At 55.9% G+C, this 14231-nt stretch overlaps 1 protein-coding gene across 1 annotated transcript in view; it reads left to right on the top strand.

Annotated features, from left to right (window-relative positions):
• Positions 1–14231, top strand: part of WNT3 (Wnt family member 3) — a 43709-nt gene that overhangs the window by 25884 nt on the left and 3594 nt on the right. Inside the window, exon 2 of the mRNA XM_059908022.1 lies at positions 12556–12797. Coding sequence (XP_059764005.1) covers positions 12556–12797 — 242 coding nt within the window. The remainder of the gene's footprint in view (positions 1–12555; positions 12798–14231) is intronic.

The following is a 14231-nucleotide window of genomic DNA, read 5'->3' as shown; positions in this document are numbered from 1 at the left end:
AGTTTAAACTGGACACATTAAGAGGGGCTTTTTTTTTTTTTAATTAATTTATTTATTTATGGCTGGGTTGGGTCTTCGTTTCTGCGCGAGGGCTTTCTCTAGTTGCGGCAAGCAGGGGCCACTCTTCATCGCGGTGCGCGGGCCTCTCACTATCGTGGCCTCTCTTGTTGCGGAGCACAGGCTCCAGATGCGCAGCCTCAGTAGTTGTGGCTCACAGGCCCAGTTGCTCCGCGGCGTGTGGGATCTTCCCAGACCAGGGCTCGAACCTGTGTCCCCTGCATTGGCAGGCAGATTCTCAACCACTGCACCACCAGGGAAGCCCAAGAGGGGCTTTTAAAATTGGATCTTGATGGATGAATAGGAGCCCAAAGTAAATAAGAGGGTTGGGCAGGCTATGTCTTATCTTTTGCCAGAACTGGGCTTGAAGGGTAAAGCAGTCTCGGAACCCAGCAAAATCCCAGCCTGGGAACCAGCAGGCTTGCCTTCTTAGGACAAGCAACCTAACCCGGTAAGGCCTTCATTTTTCCATCTGTAAAATGGAAAGCTAATCTCTGCCTTATATAACTTAGGAGCTGGAGGAGTTGGGCAGTGGAGAAGTATTATACAACTAAAATGAGCTAAAAATGCAAACATGGTTTAGGAAAAGTTTAAATTAGAATTCTCATTGGAGTGTGAGGCGAAGAAAAATGGCAGCAGTCCAGGCGTAAAGGATGTCCAAGCCAAACTCACCTTCAAGGCCCAGCTCAAAGGTCGCCCCTTCAAAGACGTATCCCCCGCTTTTTTCGGTCTCCCTCCCCTCAGCACTCCCCTTCCTCATGGTGTCCACCCCACGGAGTGAGACGGGATTTTTCACACTCTGCTGCTGACCATGCTCATCTGCGGGAATGTCTCTCTGGCATTAGGGCAGGGGCCTCTGAGGAGGGTGGAAGCTGTGTTTATGCACACGAGGCACGTGATGCACGTGTACTGAACGGAGCCCCAGCCCTCGGACCGGAGCCTTCAAGAAGGAACTATGGGGCTTCCCTGGTGGCGCAGTGGTTAAGAATCCGCCTGCCAATGCAGGGGACACGGGTTCGAGCCCTGGTCCGGGAGGATCCCACATGCCGTGGAGAAACTAAGCCCATGCGCCACAACTACTGAGCCCATGCGCCGCATCTACTGAAGCCCACGTGCTCTAGAGCCTGTGCTCAGCAACAAGAGAAGCCTGCGCACCGCAACAAAGAGTAGCCCCCGCTCGCCGCAACTAGAGAAAGCCCACGCGCAACAACGAGGACCCAACGCAGCCAAAAATAATAAATAAATAAAAATAAATAAATTTATCAAAAACAAAAAGAAAGAATAAGGAACTGCGTGGTGGAAGGGAAGCGAAGTTGTGGCTGGGGGCGTCTCAGGCCTGGGCTGTGCTCCCTGCAGTGTCTCCAGCCTGGAGGTACCCTGGACAGGTCTGGGCTTCAGCCGGAACTGGACCAGATAGCGGCCAAGGTCCCACCAACCTGGACATTGTGCGGCCTGGTACTGTGATAGAGTAACTAAGGCCCGTGGCCGCTCACAGAAGGCTTTAAAGCCCCTCTAGGGCATCTCATGTCCCTCCCCCACCCCGCCTCCTCCAGCTAGCAAGAGACGGCAGTTCCCCAGGCTTTTATCAAGCATTTACCTTTGTACCCAGTGAGCACCCCAGAGACCTGGTCCCACCATGGTTTCTAGAATGCTCAGCGTCTCTCAAGTTGCTAAGACTGGACTTGTTTGGAGAGAAGCCATTTGGCAGAAGTATCCTGAACCCCATGCCAGTCATTTAACGTCTTCAGGCCCCAGTTGCCTCCACTGTGAAACAGCATAACCAGCTGTGCGGGTCTGGGGGCAGAGGCTGGGCTGCAGCTTCCAGCTCTGAAGGGTCAGGACTCTACTGAACAAGTGTGACGTGGTTTTGTTTTGTTTTGTTTTTGTTTTTTTAAATTATTTTATTTATTTATTTTTGGCTGTGTTGGGTCTTCGTTGCTGCGCATGGGCTTTCTCTAGTTGCGGGGAGCGGGGGCTACTCTCTGTTGCGGTGCGCTGGCTTCTCATTGCGGTGGTTTCTCTTGTTGCGGAGCACGGGCTCTAGGCACGCAGGCTTCAGTAGTTGCGGTGCGCGGGCTCAGTAGTTGTGGCTCACGAGCTCTAGAGCGCAGGCTCAGTAGTTGTGGCACACGGGCTTAGTTGCTCCGCGGCATGTGGGATCTTCCTGGACCAGGGCTTGAACCCTGTGTCCCCTGCACTTGCAGGCAGATTCTTAACCACTGCGCCACAGGGAAGCCCGTGACGTGGTTTAAAGGGCTCGCCTGTGAGTTCCGAAGTGCTCGGCGAAGCCGGTGCACCTGGGAGCGCATCCCTCTGTGGTCACCTGGAAACATTGTCCGCCAGGGGTCTTGGTGCCCCTCAGGAGACCCTTTGGGGGTCTGAGGAGTGAGGCCCTGGGCCCCCTTTCACTTCTCTCTGGACACCCACCTGGGCTCAGGCCCAGTCTTCCCAGCCTAATACCTGCCTGAAGGAAGACGCCGAGAGCTCGTGTGTCCTCTCGGTGCCGAGGGAGGACACAGCCCTGAGGACCCAAGCTGGAGCCGCTGACCGGCCAGAGAGGCAGGAGCACCTCCCCCTTCTCCAAGGCCTCTGTCCCCCTGCTTCCTCCCAGTTCTCACCCCCTTTTCCTCCTCCCCAGGTCTGACCATCCCGCTCTGTGCCACCCCCCTCCCCCTGCAATTTGGCTGAAGGGGACGATCCCTCTCTCTTACCTCCTCCCCTTCTCCACTCTGATCAACTCCACTTTCCTATGAAATTGAGAAGGAAAAAAAAACCCTAACGCTCACAACACAACAAAAAACAGGTTTCAACATTTTACAGGTTTCAACATTTTTCAGGCCGCCTTGTCACATCTTATCAGATCAGCCAGGAGCCTCAGGCCAGGCACTCTGGGAGCCGCTTTGGAGAACAGAAGCTGTAACATTCCAGTCAAGGCCCTGCCCCACCCTCTGCACCCCTCTCTTCCCTCCCCCCTCCCCACCTTCTTCTCCCCAAAGAAACGTCCCGCAGGGCCCGCCCCTCCCTCTTACTGGGAACTCCGCAAGACCTTGGCTTTGAGTGTCCCCCACTCGCTTCTCTCCCTCCCACGGCTGTGGCCCCTCTGAGCTCTCAGTTGGTCTGAGGTGCCCACTCGGTCCTGAAAGGTGGCTTTTAGAAGTTGGGCAGCAGAGGGGAGTTGTCATAGCCACTCACAGAGTGCACAAGTGGCCACTTGGCCAGTAGGGCCCTGAGTTGTGCTGGAGAGTTTAGGGCACTGTGGCCAGTCCTCAGGGGCTGCTGCCAATGGGAGGGAACGGCTCTTTCCTTTGGTTCCATTTGTGGGGGGATGTGTGGGTTTTGTCACCCATGGCGATGTGGACTGCTGGCCTGGAATACCCGCTTTCCCTCGCATTCACACCAGTACAGAGCGACAGATCCAGGAAGTGCTGACCGAAGTCCAAAGGGCCAGATTTCAGCCAAGACACCCTGAGGGAGCGACCCAGATCCTGGGTCCCAGGGCGAGGGGGACGAGCTCCCCACTGTGAGCACAGAGAGGTCCCTCCATCCCCACCCCGCAGGAGGACACGGCTGTGAACTGAAGGCTTAGGATGCATCCCAAGCGCTCACCCAGGGAGGGGGGGGGGGGACAAAACTGGAAGAGTGAAAGAGCAGAGGAAAGGAAGGAAGGAAGGGCGTGGTGACTCGCTCTGTCCAAGTCTATTGGCTGCATGTCTCCTGATCGGGAATACCGGCAAGAAAACAGACCCGGGTGCTTGGTGCCCATGTTGGCTGAGCCCAGCCCGACCAGCCTGCCTCCTGCGGGGTTTTGGAAAAGCCCTCCCCACCTCTTGGCCTGAAATTCTAGCCCCCCTGGTGTGAGGGCCCTGTCTCCACCCTCGTGCCCTCCCTCCCTCCCTTGGCACATGGCATCCACCGCCACCACCATGAGGCTCCCTGATTGTCTCACCCTTTTTCCAGGTGCCCCCTAGGGGAGACAAGGCCTCGAGTATTATTCAACTATTAGCTCCAGGACAGATTTCCAGATCTGAACTTCTAGCCTTGGTCTTTCTCTTGGGCTCCAGCTCTGCACCTCCAGTGCTGTCTGGACCTGGGTACCTGCAGGTCTCACCAGCCCCACAAACTTCCTCTTTTTTCCCAAGACTGCTTTGCCTCTTACGTTCCCTTTCTTGGTTGACAGCATCTCCATCTTTCTGGTCATCCTGGCTCAAAATCTTGGTCATCCTTTCCTCCTTCCTGTTGGTTCCATGTGACCCATCCTTACTCACTGCTTCTGTTCTTTGTTTTTTTTAAATTTATTTAATTAATTTTTTTGGCTGTGTCGGGTCTTAGTTGGGGTGCACGGGCTCCAGGGCACATGGACTCTGTAGTTTGTGGCCTGCGGGCTCTCTAGTTGAGGCGCGCGCGAGCTCAGTAGGTGTGGTATGCGGTCTTAGTTGCCCCGCAGCATGTGGGATCTTAGGTCAGGATCGAACCCACGTCCCTTGCATTGGAAGGCAGATTCTTAACCGCTGGACCACCAGGGAAGTCCCTTCCTCTCTGCTTCTAAGGCCACTGTCCTGAGACCCAGAGCCCTGCTAAACTAAATGGGAGGTACTTGGGCCCCAGCCCAAAGAGGCTCACCCCAGACCCCTGAAACCTGTCCCCCCGGGGGACTGTAATACGCAGACAGGCCTGAGACTCTCCTTAGCATAAAGTGTCACCCCAGCCACCTCACCCCCACTCCTTTCCCAGCCTTGGGTCTCTTAGTGCCCATCTCCTGGCCCCATTCTGCAGTTAGACGTTGTCTAATAGATTAATATCCCAAAGCCCAGCTCAGGAACGTTCAATGGCTGCACATGTCGCCAGAGTAAAGCTTGGCACTCAGGGCCCCCTTCCCCTCCTCTGCTCCTTTGTAAGGTCCCTGGACTCCAGCTGGGGTGGACCCGCCGCTGTTCTCTCCCACCTCTTGCCTGGGGCTCTTCCCTGGCACCCCGGTTCCCCCTGAGGGAGCCCCAGCCATGCTTCGCCAGCTCAGCGCCTGCCCTTCCAGGGTGCCTTCACGGCCATCGCTGCCTGGGACTCACTCGCCCCTCTTCCAGGATGCCCCTGCTCTTACCATGTGCTTTCTGGAGTGAGGGTTACTTGTGTGCTAAGCTACAGGTGCCTGGGGACCCTTTGTCACTCATGGCACACATGGCACCCAGACCTAGTAGGTGCTGGAGAAGCGCTTGTTGGTCTGTAATTGACGGATGCCTCCTGGTCTGGGTGCCCCACGGGTGTGGCTTGGTTCATCTCCGTGTTTCCAGTGCTTGGCGCTCTACCCAATTCAGTCATCACGTAAATGTGTGTTGAGTGAATAGGTGGGGAATGAATTTGTTTACCAAGGGAAGACTTTAACCTACTCTCCTAAGGGCAGGCATCTCTATGCACTCCATATGTTTATTGCTCTAGGGGTCCCAGGCTGGATGGCTGGGGCTCAATCAAGATGGGAAACCCAGCAGGAGGCCTGGGCCTCCCAGGCTCACAGGCTCTTGCAGTTGCTTCTTCATTGACTCCTCTCTGGACCTTGGGTCCCAGCTCAGTGTGTGGATCCTTTCTACCCTCACCCTTCCCTTCCTGTGTGTAAACAAGGGTGGCCCTGTAGCTCTTCTTGGGACACATGAGAACCAGAGGACCCATCCATGCCTACTGAGTGAATGAACCAGCTACTGACGGGAAAGGTCCGGGGAGATGTTGATGAAAGGCATCTGCTGGGGTACCTAGGCCTGCTCTGAGGACTACGGGACCACGTGCGCCCTTTGGACTCAGAAGCAACTCCCTCCCCTTGGCTAGCACTGAGATGGGTTCAGGGTTGGGTTGGGAGGGTGTAGAGCTGTGCTTAGCACCCATGGGGCCCACGTGTGCTCCAGGGAGGACAAGCGGATGGGTAGAAAAAAGTGGTAGCTTGTGACTCTTGACCTAAGTCCCTCCTCTTGCTTTGTCACAAACTCCCTGCCAAAGCACCAGGGTGAGTGGCCCTTGCCACTTGTGTTTAAGCTCTTTGGAAGTTCCAGGAGTTGGGTGCATCAGGGCCCACTAGGCCCTGCCCCTGCCCTCCCCCACCCCACTGGGTACATGTGCCCCTGAACTTGTCAGGCTCCCCTCATGATGTCCACCAGCCCTGAGTGGCCTCTTGAGCTAAGTAGAAAGGTAGTAGCCTTGAGTTCCAAGGCCAATGCTGGATCTTTACTTTATGCCCATTTTCAAGATTTTCTTTCCCCTTCTGGAAGTATCCATCTTGCCCCAGGCCAGGGTTGGGCCCCTCTGGACCCAGGAACAGGAAGGCCACCTGTCCAGTACTGTCCAGGAGGCAGCTGGTAGAGCACCAAGCGCTGGGCTATTGTTTCCAGAAACACGGTGGTCACTCTGGAGGAAAGAGACAAAGGACCACAAAGGAGGTGGTTCTGATTCCTCCCTTCTTCCATCTCCTTCCCTTCCTCCTGAGCTCATCACAGTCAGCTTAAGAGGCACCGGTTCTTTGGGTCAGCATCTTAAGGTGGCCTGTCTGGGGCTAGCAGAGATGGTTAGTCCTCACCATTGGAAAAGGTGAGGCCAAGGGGACCATGACTCCAAGAAAGGCATGACTCGGGGAGGCTTGGCCACGGAGCTCACCCTGAGACTGGAGAGCAGAGGCGGGGACCCTGGAGCCTTCCCCTGGGCTGCACCCTTGGATCCACCTTCCACAGCCCCGCCCATATGTGACTGTGTGACCTGGGAAAACAACAAACTCTCTCTGGGTCTCAGTCTTCCCATCCAGAGGAGGAAGGGATTAGCTAAGACCAGTGGTTCTCAGGCTGCATCCTGCAGAGGGGCCATAGGTGAGAGCAGGGGCAAAGTCAAGGGATAGGTCTCTGGGCCCCTGCCCTTTTTTTTTTTTTTTTTTTCCTTCAATTTAACCATTTTCAAGTGTACAAATCAGTGGCATCAAGTAGGTTTGCAGTGTTGTCCAACCATCACCACTATCTGTTTCCAGAACTTTTCATCGTTCCAAACAGAAACTCATACTCATTAAGCTGTAACTTCCCCTCCCAGCCCCCAGCCACCTCTCATCTACTCTTGGTCACTATGAATTTGCCTATTCTTGGTACCTCATGTAAGTGGAATCATACTATATCTGTGCTTCTGTGTCTGGCTTATTTCACTTGGTATAATGTTGTCAGGGTTCATCCATGTTGTAGCATGTATCAGAGCGTCATTCTTTTTCGTGGCTGAGTAGTATTCCACGGTATGGATTTACCACGTTTTGTTATCCATTTATCTGCGGATGGACACTCAGGTTGTTTCCACCTTTTGGCTGTTGTGAGTAGTGCTGCCACGAACACTGGTGTACAAGTATCGCTTGAATCCCTGCTTTCAATTCTCCAGGATCTATACCTAGGAGTGGAATTGCTGGGTCATATGATGATTCTATCTTTAGCTTTTTGAGGAAGAGTCCCTCTTTTTATCTGTTTTATGTACCGGGGAGGGTGGGGGGAGGATGTATATTAGGAAAAATGGCTAACAAATAAGAAACACCTTAAACTAGACGACTCCTGAGGCCCCTCCAATCTCTCAAATACTATAATGTTGGAAGAGTCTAAGGTCAAAAATGTAGGAAAGTTTGAGTGCAGGGGAGGGCACCTGGTGGGGTGTAGGGCTCCGTCCCGCGTGGCTCGTTAAGGGGAGCAGGGCGGGGACGGCACGGTGCGCCCGCTCCCTGCAGCACGTCGTCCCCGCCGGCAGGTCACTGCTGGGTGGACGGCGGAGTCTGTGGGTCCGCGGCGCCACCGTCACTGAACAGGCCGCGCTGCGTGGGACCCTTGTAGGCCTCTCCCTGTATGCTGTGTGCCTCGGCTGGTTCAGCACTGAGGTGGCCCTGTGCTCGCCTTGCAGGCCCACCTCCAGCTTCTGGAGGCCGAAGGCGCCGTGGCTGGCAGTGAAGGGCTTGCTGGGGCTGGGAGGCTGATGAGACCGTGTGTGGCATTTAAGCCTGGCCTGTTTGGAGAGGGGGTTTCAGCCTCAGAGGTCAACATCGAGGCCTCTGGGGCAGCCTGTCGCTGGCTGGCACCTGCCGCCCGTCCCCCTGGCTGCCTGTGTCTGTCCTCAGCCCAGCTGGGCGGTGGGTGGTTGGGTGGAGAATGAGCTGTGGTGGCAGGGCCCTTGGGCCGGGCAGGGCCGGGAGCTGGGTATAAATAGGCCTGGCGGCGCCCTCCACCCTCCCCCTCACCAGCTGCCGGTGCAAGGCAGGTCCCCACCTCCCTTGGGAGCCCAGCCACTGTCTCAGGTCCTAAACGTAGGAACTTCCTCAGCGGAACTGAGGAATCTTGTCCTGTGTGTAGGTGGAACCTCCGGATGCCTGGAGGCCTGGGGAGTTTGGCTGAGGGGCTGCAAGACTGGGGGTGGATCAGACTGGCCTTTTGGGAAGGAGTCGTTCTTTCATTCCTCCCCTGGAGAATCAGCGAGTACCTGGCATGGGCCTGGCCCTTTGGTCGGCCAGGTGTGCTTGTGTGTGTGTGTGTGTGTGTGTGTGTGTCTGGCATGGTGAGAGGTGTTGGGGGGGATGGGAGGAGACGCAACACAACCTCTATCCTCAGGGAACCCACACTAGCACAGCCAGATGGAACTGGAAACAAGTCATTTCAGCCCTTTGAGATAAGGTCTGAGTGAAGTAGAGGAAAGACACAGAGGGAGGAGAGGTTACTTCTGTCTGGGGGCCCACGAAATTCTTCAGAATGGAGGCGACCCAGGAGCTGGAGGTTGAAGGATGGGTAAGATGTTTGCCGGGGGCTTGGGCCGCGGAGAGGCGCTCCGGACGGCGGGCCGCTAGTCATCCAGCAGGCCACTCACACTTTGGAACGAAGAACTGAGGAGGATGAGCTCACTGTGTGACCTCCTCCAGGGGAACACGCACCTCACTGATGGGGACAAGGAGCTGTGAGTCAAGTTAACGCGTCTGTGGTGGTGGAATCTCAGACATGAGCATGTGTGGGTAGGAGGCTCAGGGGTCGGGTGGCAGGGCGTGTTTGGGGGAGGGCAGCTATCCTGCAGAAATCAATCCCACGGCCACAGCCCCATTAGCCCCAGCACCAGCCCTCAGAGCTACACTCCCATCCCTAGAGGCCCTTGCTCATCACCGGCAGGATGTCCAGATCTGAGCTGAAATCCTTGAACGGAGCATCCTGGAAAGGTCCCTATGCCCTTGCCCTTTGGGTTACCTTTAACACTCGGCCAGATCACAGATGTCTTTTCAGCCACTCTGGTTAGGACTGAGCTTCCGGGAAAGGGGCCAGCTTTGCATCCTTCCCAGTGATGGATGGGAAGGGGCTCTGAAAATTCCGATGTGTTCTGTCAAGTCAGGGATGGGAGGGCTGAGAAATGAGGTTGATGACATAGCAGGGGACAAAGTGCTGTGGACAGCCCCTAAACACATGGTAACCACCATGACCACCGCGACTTGAGGGCTTCCTATGTGCCAGGAGCTTTCTATCCTTTATCCCTCCCATTATGTCTATTTAATAGATGAAGAAACTGAGGCACGAGGGGTTAAGTAAACCGCTTGAGATCAGCAGCTCGGAAACAGCAGAGCTGGATTTGAATGCAGGCAGCCTGGCTCCAGGTGCACGACGGACCTGGACAGCAGGAGGAGACGGGGTTTGGTGGGAGGAGGGAAAAGAACTCATCATCTTGAGGCTGGGAGTTATTCTTGGAGGATATCATCCCTGGAGTCAGACAAACCTATGGTTGCCCAGCTTCTCTGCCTCAGTTTCCTCATCTGTAAAACCGAGATGACAGTACCCACGTCACAGAGCTCTTGTTGAGGATTAGGTGACATGATATCTGTGAAGTGCCTGGCATATAAGTGCTAAATAAATGGTTGTCGTGATGATCGCTAGTGTTGAATGCGACTGCAGAGGAAAGGAAATCTGCTTGGTCAGAGGAGAGATTGCAGCTGTCCAGGAGGAAGGATTCACAGTCAAGGGCTTGGTGCCCTGGAGGGGAGCACAGGGGACCGTGGCATCTCCCTACTGGGAGATGTCTGGGGGACAGCTCTGGCCTTTGCAGCCAACCAAGCCCTGCCAGCCAGTGCGTAGGGCTTGGGCATTCTGCTGGGCTGGGTAGGCCCACCTGGGACCCACTGGGGTGGGGATACTGGTGAAATGAGGGAGCAGGGAGCCGCTCGGAGGGCTCGGATGAGGAGCAGCCTCACTGAGTGGAAATGAAGAGCCAGCCGGGGCTTCCCCACACCCCAGCCCCCCTTCCCTGCAGTGGCACCAGCCTCACCTGGCTCCGTGGATCTGGCTGTGTGGCCTTGGGCGAGCCGCTTCTCTCTGTGGGCCTCTGCTTTCTCATCTGTATAATGGGCTTTGTGCTCTCTAAAGGCATCTCTTCTAGGTTCTTATTCTGATCCAGCTTAGCTTGAGGGTGCCCAGGCCTGCAGAAGTGCCAACGGGTGTAGGGCAAAGGCCGGGAGAGGGCAAGGAAGGAGGAGAGGGACAGAGGATGGGGGAAAGGAAGGGGCCCTGGGGCCCTGGTGTGGTTGGTGAGCAGACCAGTAAATGGGGGACGACATGGGACAGAGCCCCCTGGTGCCAGAGGTGATCGTGACACAGGCCTGACCAGTGGGTCCAGGAGGCCAGGTTGAAGGAGCGCGTGGGCGCCGCAAGGCCAGTCCATCCCTCTAGGGACAGGCATGGATGGAGGTGCCTGTGGTGGGGGAGACCGGGGAGGGCTCTGGCCGTAAGGGGAGGGACACGGAGGCTGGGCAGTGGGTGTCAGATCTCCCCATGATGCTCTGGGACAGTCAGGGACCAGGCCGGGTATGAGGAGGTGGCAAAGAATCGCCATATTCCTTTAGAGGGGCCCTCATGGCCCACACTCAGAGCCAAACCCAGGTGAGGCCATGGGGGTAGCAGCGTCCTCCATCTGGCCTCAGCTCCCCTCTCCAGCTGTCTGCATATAGGGCTTTGGGGCCTAAACGTCAGAGGAGGGAGTGGGAAAGGCCTGGCCTTCTTCCCTGCCTCCCATGATGGCCCAATGCTGAGTCATCCGCACTGAACCCCGGCTCGGTTTCTCTATCCGGTGGTTGCAGAGCCGCTGGGGCAGCTGCAGGGCAGGGCTGGATGTGCTGGTTAAGAGCAAGTGGAGAGGCAGCCTGAGCTGGGGCGGGAGGCTCAACTCTGCCGCTGCACAGTCCTGCAGACTTGGGCAGTTTACTTAGCTCCCTGGCCTCAGTTTCCTTGTCTGTGAAATGGGATGTTGACGATGATAATGAAGTTCCTACCTCACAGACTTGCTGTGAGGTTTCCATAAGGTAAGAAACATGAGCACTCAGAACTGGTCCAGTACATAATAAATGATAGGTGTTTGATTATCATTATTATCACAATAACCAGTTTATAACTGTAAACAGGGCAGGGGCAGGAGAGGGCAACCTGCAAAGCCCAGTCAGATGCTGTTGTGTCTTGGTGCCCATCAGGGGGCTCTGGGCTGACCTGCTCTATCAGTCAGGTTCAGTCTTGAGGCCCAGGGTGCCCACGGGCCAGGCCTGCAGTCACTCCCACCCCTCAGGACCCAGGCAGGCACTGCCCAGAAGGCAGGGTGGTATGTGGTTAGCCCCACCTAGGTTGCCGGACTACTGACTGAAAAATGAGGGACGTTAGAGTGACATGATTTGATCAAGGTCACTTGCATTGGATGGGGGGAGTACGATCTGAGGTCTTCTCCCTCCTGACCCTGAGCTAGACTTCCATGAAACAAAGCCAAGCTCCAATCTCTGGTCAGAAAAGAGATGGCGCTCCAGAAACTTCTAGGGAGCTGCAAAGATGGTCACAGAGGCCCTGGTGGACAAAGGACAGAGGACCTGGGGAGAGACACTGGGAGGCTGTGGGCTGGGCGGGCATCGTCCTAGGGAAGAGGCTGAGGAGCATTGCCACAGGTGGTACGTGTGTGTATGTGTATGTATGAGTGCAAGCTTGCACACATGTGCAAGCTCCCTGCTAGGACTGAGGCTTCTCTACTTTCTCTGAGATGTGATGGGGGTCAAGCCAGCTCCTGCCATCTTCCTCTCCGTAGATTTTGTTTCCTTCCGACGGATCATTGGAAGTCTCCATGTGGCCCTAGAAACTGAAACTCCCAACCTGACCTCTCCCCATCACGGAAACTGGCCCAGAGCCTGGGAGGGACTTGACCTGGGCCTCTACTACCATCTTTCCATCCAGGGTTCTTTTCATAGTATTGCATTGCCCCCAGGTGCCCCTGCAAACTGGAAATGCCCATGGCAGAGGGCCGACTCCCTGGATCAGAGCTCTGCCCTTCAAGGGACAGTATACACGCAAGGTCAAAGGCAGTGCATTCAGATGCCAGGTTTCTCAGGGCCATGGCTTCAGGCTCACAGGCCCTCCATGGCTCCACCTACCCTGAGTACTCACGGAGAAGAAACGATGCCCACAGTGGGCCGCGTGCTTTGTGCCTGCAGTGCCACTGCCCTCTGTCTGCCCGCAGGTCCCTGGCCCTGGGCCAGCAGTACACATCCCTGGGCTCACAGCCCCTGCTCTGCGGCTCCATCCCAGGCCTGGTCCCCAAGCAACTGCGCTTCTGCCGCAATTACATCGAAATCATGCCCAGCGTGGCCGAGGGCGTGAAGCTGGGCATCCAGGAGTGCCAGCACCAGTTCCGGGGCCGCCGCTGGAACTGCACCACCATCGACGACAGCCTGGCCATCTTCGGGCCCGTCCTCGACAAAGGTACCGTCTCTGGGTGGGTAGGAGGTGCGCGAGGAGGTGGGGGGAGGGCATCAGGACACAGTTACTCTTCCACATCAGGGCGTCTCAGCTCTGAGCCCAGGGTCCCCAGGGGAGGGCGAGAAAGCTGGTCACGACCCGCGGCCTCCACAGAAGTGGGCCAGGTCCCTCTCTGGCCTGACCCAGGCTGTCATCGTGGTTGCCACACCTTCCCAGGTGCTGCTGGGGGCTGGGCAGCCTTGAGATCCCATCCCGAGATCCTAGGGCAGGCTAGGAGGCTGCAGCCTTCCTTTCCTCCTGGCTGGCACAGTGGGTGGCCCCAGGCTTTGATGTGGACTTCTGTGACATTTTCCCAATGCTGTGTTAAGTGCTATGTAAATCTAGCTTTGGGGTGGGGTGAGAGCATTGTCACCCTTAGGTCCCTCCCATGTAGAAAATTCTGGAGTTGAGGAAGCTGCCTCGCGCTGGTGGCACTGCATTGCCCCCAGGTGCTTCCGTGAGAAGCTTCTGCTGGTTCCTATGCCCCTGCTAGCTGGATATGCCCATGGATTGTGGTGGGGCTAGAGGGTGTGCTGGCCTCTGGGTAACTTGCATCTTGCAACCTGGGAGTCTCATTGGCTGTGTCTCAAATGAATGGGATTCACATTACTTGACTCTGAACATGAAGGCACTGGGAGAGAGGGATGAGAGGCACAACTGCTCCCAAGAAGGGGATTTTGGGGCTGGTGAGTTCTGGGCTGAAGTTGGGCTACTCTTTGAGCAATTGCAGCGTCTAGTAATGTAATGACCCAGCTGGCCTCCCGGGAGCTACCATTCCTTTTCCTCAGCAGCTTGAACCCTTTTCCGGCCACCACCAGGGCTTTGGCACCCAAACGGGTGAACCTGGCCCTCCCTCCTTTTAGAAGAGTTGCATTTACAACTGGACAACATGGATTGTGGCTGGGAATGAGTGGGGCGAAGCCGACCCCCCATTTTAGAGTGGAGTCCCACTTTACCTGTGCCTCAGGTGCACCTTGTAAGTCCGACCTACAGGCTATTGTCATGGGACAGAAGGGCAATTAGCGAATCAATGGATGATGAGTCTGCTTACGCTTCTATTACCAAAGCTAATTACTCCTTGTTTACATGAAAGGTTTGGCCTCTAATTGGGGCCAAGTGGCGGTGGTTTGCATTTCAAACCTGATCTTGCCGGTGTGTCAGTCTCCTCGCCTTCCGGTGCCCCACCTCGGGCCAGGTAGCGCTTAATCAAACAGCCTGGCGTCTAGACGCGCTCCCCAAAGCAGGACTCACCTTCTGATTGCTCTTCCCCGCGCGGGACGTTAGCCTGTGAAAACCGGGTCTCTGAGCTTATTATCCCTTCACGTCTGTGTTTAACGTTTTAAATCACCGTTGTAGGTTCTACGACTTGCCTACATCTCGAAATTGCAAGAGGGCAGC

This window comes from Balaenoptera ricei, chromosome 20, assembly GCF_028023285.1.
Source record: "Balaenoptera ricei isolate mBalRic1 chromosome 20, mBalRic1.hap2, whole genome shotgun sequence".
In the NCBI taxonomy this organism is placed as follows: Eukaryota; Metazoa; Chordata; class Mammalia; order Artiodactyla; family Balaenopteridae; genus Balaenoptera; species Balaenoptera ricei.
The sequence above is the reverse complement of the archived record's forward strand: the minus strand, read 5'-3'. Positions and strand labels throughout refer to the sequence as shown.